The sequence below is a fragment of the Myotis daubentonii genome, chromosome X, assembly GCF_963259705.1.
Source record: "Myotis daubentonii chromosome X, mMyoDau2.1, whole genome shotgun sequence".
NCBI classification, from domain to species: domain Eukaryota; kingdom Metazoa; phylum Chordata; class Mammalia; order Chiroptera; family Vespertilionidae; genus Myotis; species Myotis daubentonii.
In genome coordinates, this window is record NC_081861.1 from 2230121 (window position 1) to 2234167 (window position 4047).

At 56.9% G+C, this 4047-nt stretch overlaps 1 protein-coding gene across 1 annotated transcript; it reads right to left on the bottom strand.

The window, feature by feature from the left end:
* Nucleotides 1–300: 300 nt before the first annotated feature.
* Nucleotides 301–2730, bottom strand: LOC132224704 (erythroid transcription factor-like). The gene is made up of 5 exons (XM_059679801.1): nt 2722–2730; nt 2061–2295; nt 1780–1958; nt 1139–1264; nt 301–669 (listed from the first exon to the last, which is right to left on the bottom strand). The coding sequence occupies exons 1-5, from the start codon at nt 2728–2730 to the stop codon at nt 301–303; spliced, it is 918 nt and encodes a 305-aa protein (XP_059535784.1).
* Between the last annotated feature and the right edge of the window lie 1317 nt (nt 2731–4047).

Here is a 4047-nt window from a genome sequence, read left to right on the forward strand (position 1 = left end):
GTACACTCTTATACTTGCACATCATAACCCACTATCATGAAGGGTGACACGTGCTGTCTCACACGGCCTCACGCCATCACCAGAGAACCACAGGCACTGTTGCACACCCCACCTACCACGGCTCTTTATTCAGTCCCACTCAGACTCACACCTCCAACTTCAGAACTCTGATGATTTATTTTACAAATCGTCGATGGTCCAGACCAAGAGCTGTTGGGGGGTCCAGAGGTTGGGTTGTAGAAACTTCTGGCTCCACGCGGAGAGGGACCCTACCCCTGCTCTGAGTCATGCTCTGTGTCCTCATGGGCTGAGTGGCGCCTCCACAGTGCTGGTGGTGGTGGGAGGCACGGGGCCTGTGGGGAAGGCGCCTCTGGGTGAACCCAACAGGGGCCCGGGGGAAGGCATGAGGTGGCTGACAGGCCCAGACAGCACCTGGGGGCCCGGGCCTTGGTAGAGATGGGCAGTATCAGGTGGGCCCAATCTCAAGCCCGAGGCCACTTCCCCACAATTCCCACCATCGCTGCCCCCAGCCACCACCATGAAGCCACCAGCCACAGCATCAGCCGGTCCTGTGCCTCCCAGGCTCGACACTGGCTTCTTTTCTTTCTGTGATGGCCTTGGTTTTCGAGACTTTATACCACCCTTCTGCACGGTCCGTGGTCGGTTCACCTGATGAAAGAGAGGCCATGAGTGTTCCCCAACCTCAGACTTTTGCCTCTGTGTCTCCACCAGGGACACCCTTTCCACCCCACTCCTTAACAGTGGGGAACTGGGTCAAGGACTAGGGGAGCAGGCCCCAGCTGCGGCACAGATAATGCCCTAAGGAGTCATGAGCTTGTGAGGCCCTAAGCAATGGAAAAGCTGAGGGAGCCTCTAGCCATAGGACTAGCTGATGGCTGGAGGGGAGGGGGAAGGAAAGGAGAAATGGAGGAGAGAGAAGGGAGCAGGAGGGAAAAGACAGGGCAGGGAGGAGATGAAGGTGTAGAGAAGAGAAGGGTGATAGGGAAGGAGGAGGGAGTAGAATAACAGGGAGAAGAGAGAAAGGGAGATAGGAAGAATACAGGAAAGGAAAAGGAGAAGGAAGGCCAGGTTAGTGGGATGGGGGTGCAGGGGGCAGGCTCCAAGAGGCAGGGCACACCTGGTGTCGCTTGTAATAAAGGCCGCAGGCATTGCACACGGGGTCTCTACCAGCATTCAGCCGCCACACTGCCGTGATGGTTGTCTGGCAGTTGGTGCACTGGGCACCTGCACGCTTGCTGACCTTCTGGGGGCAGCAAGAAAATGAGGGTCAGTGCACTGGTGGGTGGAGGACCCAGGAGGTGAGGGTCAGGGTGCAGGCAGGGCTTCCTGGACAAGGCATAGACCGAGGGTGCTCTGAGGGGCGAGGACATGGCCTCCTGTCCCGGGGCTTTCCAGATGGCGTGGGGTGCTTCATCAGTGGTCCTCAGCGTTGGCGGACATTGGACTCCCTTGGGGAGTCGAAAACAATCCTGATGCCCAGGCAGCGCCCCAGACCAAGTAAATCAACCCATCTCGGGAGGGCCCCACGGTGATCCCAGTGAGTAGCCAAGGATGAAAAGTGCAGTGCAGGGAGTGGACGGCGTGCCTGCTTGCAGCCCGAGGGTGGGCTGAGGGTAGACACTCCTGTACAGAGCTGGGTCCCTGAGTGGATGGGGCAGGGAGGGGGGATGTGGGTTCTCATAGAGTGTGAGGGCAGAGATCCCTGCCCGGAGTGAGAACAGAGTACCTGGGTGAGGGGAGGCCGGCCTGGGCTCTTACCGGGCGCCTCTGGGGCTTGTTGTGCCTAGTCATCGTCTGACCACCGGCATTGCACAGGTAGCACTGTGGAGCGGCTTTCGCTCTGCCGGACTTTCGCCCTGCCGGACTGTCGCTGTGCCTGGTACACAGGCTATCACAACGTCTCAGAACCACCCTGCATGGCGCACAATCCCAGGCCTCTGGTGAGGTGGACAGGGGGCAAGAGGGACCAGGCTCAGCCCAACTTTGCCTTGGACCCCATCCCCCTCCTCAACCTCCCTGTCCCTTTGGGGGAGCCTCACCACAGGTGGACAGGGGCAGGGTACCTTGGAGGTTGGGGGAGGAAGAGACGGCTGGATTGGGGGGGCTTCTGGTTGGAGGAAAGAAGCTCCTAGGAAAGTCGGGGGGCCCGTAGGCACTGCTGGGGACAGGGATGGAGGAAGGCTCTGCAGGCCCCAGCATCAACAGGTCCGGACTCAGTCGCTGTGCGCTGATGGTCTCGAGGAAGGTGCCTCTTGCATAGGAATCTTCTGAGGCCTGGGGAGGGGTGTACTCCCAGGTGGGGCTCACAGATGCGGGAGGGTGGAGCCCAGTGCGTCCATAGGCCCAGCTGGCGTATGGTGAGCCTCCTGGGGTCCGCTCCAGACAGCAGAGGCATGCATTAACCTCGAAGACTGTTTGGGGTGTGGGTGGGTATGGGAAGGAAGAAAGAAGGGAACAGAAGGTCTGAAGCCATCCTGCTTTCAAGATGCGGTGATTCCCAACAGCCCCACGTGGTGGCCAACCTTCCCACCTTCCCATAGGTTGCCAGAGCAGCTGCTGGCCATTGGGTGACTCCTGGGTCTGAGTCCCACTGCTCACTCTGGCAGCTGCAGTCACCAGCAGCCTTTTCCCAATGGGCTTTTAGCAGAACTTTGTGGAGCCCCATGGGCCACTCAACTAGGCTCACCCCCACCTACTTACCGTATTCATTCCCAATGATGCTGTCTGGGGATGTACGTTCCCAGGTCTGCACATACACAGGGAACCTGATCCACACAGCCTCGGGAAGGCTTCTGGCCATTTCTAAGATGGCCTCTTTGTGGGGTTCTACCCTAGCTAAGGGTCTCCATGGATACCCCAGCAACATGGAACCCTGCCAGAAAAGCGAGTGCAGCAGCTGCCTGCATATGCTCCAACTGGGGCTGGGGATCAAACCTAAACCCAGGTGCATGCCCTTGTCTGGGAATCAAACCTGAGACCCATCAGTGCACAAGCCCATGCTCTAACCACTGAGAACACCAGCCTGTGCTCATAAGAGGGCCCATGAGAGGTTCCTATGGGCCAGGCCTGGAAGTTGCGCATGTCACTGTGCTCACGCCATTGATCAGAACTGTCACATGTCCACCTGTCATTGCAAGGGAGGCTGGGAATGTGAGTGAGTCAGGAAGAAAGGGGAACAGGGTTGAAAAGCCTATAGCAGTGCCTGCTACAGGATTCTGTAGACTCCCCAGAGCTACGCTGTTTCATGTGGTGGCCACTAGCCACAGTCAAGACAGTGGCTCCTGTACAAGGGGAGGGCAAGGCTTCCAGACCAAGGCTGCCAGAGAGAGTCACATCAGGGCTTCCTATACAGGGTCAGGAGGGTGTTTCCAGAGGGCAAGTTTAGAGGTTCCTATGAACGATCAGGTCAGAGATTCCCGAAACGGGTCAAGTTACGGATTTCTGTTGGAAGTCAGGGATAGGTTTCTGCAGAATCCAGCACTGTTATAGGCAAGGCTTCCTGTAGAGGGTCAGAGCCATGGAGCCAGCACAGTGTCAGGGCAGGAGGTCCTGTGCCAGGTGGGGCTGTCGGTGCCTATATAGGATGAGGTCTGGACTTAAAGCAGGGGGTCAGGGCAGGTGCCTCCCACAGATTCAGGAAAGGTTTTCCATGTAAGTTCAAGATTGAAGTTCACATTGAGAGTTGGATCACAGGTTCCGGTGGACTCTGTGGGCTAGGGTGTGAGGTAGGGATTGTTGTGCAGAGTGACGTCAGGGGTCATTGTCAACAATGCAAGCAAGGCTCCTGAACTCAATCGGGGTTCCCAAGGAGTTTACAGATGGGGATTTCTTTGTTTAAAATATATTTTTAAAGATTTCAGAGAGGAAGGGAGAGGGATAGAAACATCAATGGTAAGAGAGAATTTCTGCAGACAGAGTCAGGGAGGTGGTTTCAGAACTAGATTTTAAGATGAGCAAAGTGGTTCTAAAATGCTACCTGGACGGGAGGGCTGCAGTGCAGTGTGAGGACAGAGCTGTCCCGTCCAA

Coding starts and splice junctions, on each gene's coding strand:
- LOC132224704 (XM_059679801.1), bottom strand. Junction 1,265..1,779: donor ACAAGCCCCAGAGGCGCCCG/GTAAGAGCCCAG, acceptor TGCTGCCCCCAG/AAGGTCAGCAAGCGTGCAGG. Junction 670..1,138: donor TTTATTACAAGCGACACCAG/GTGTGCCCTGCC, acceptor CTCTTTCATCAG/GTGAACCGACCACGGACCGT.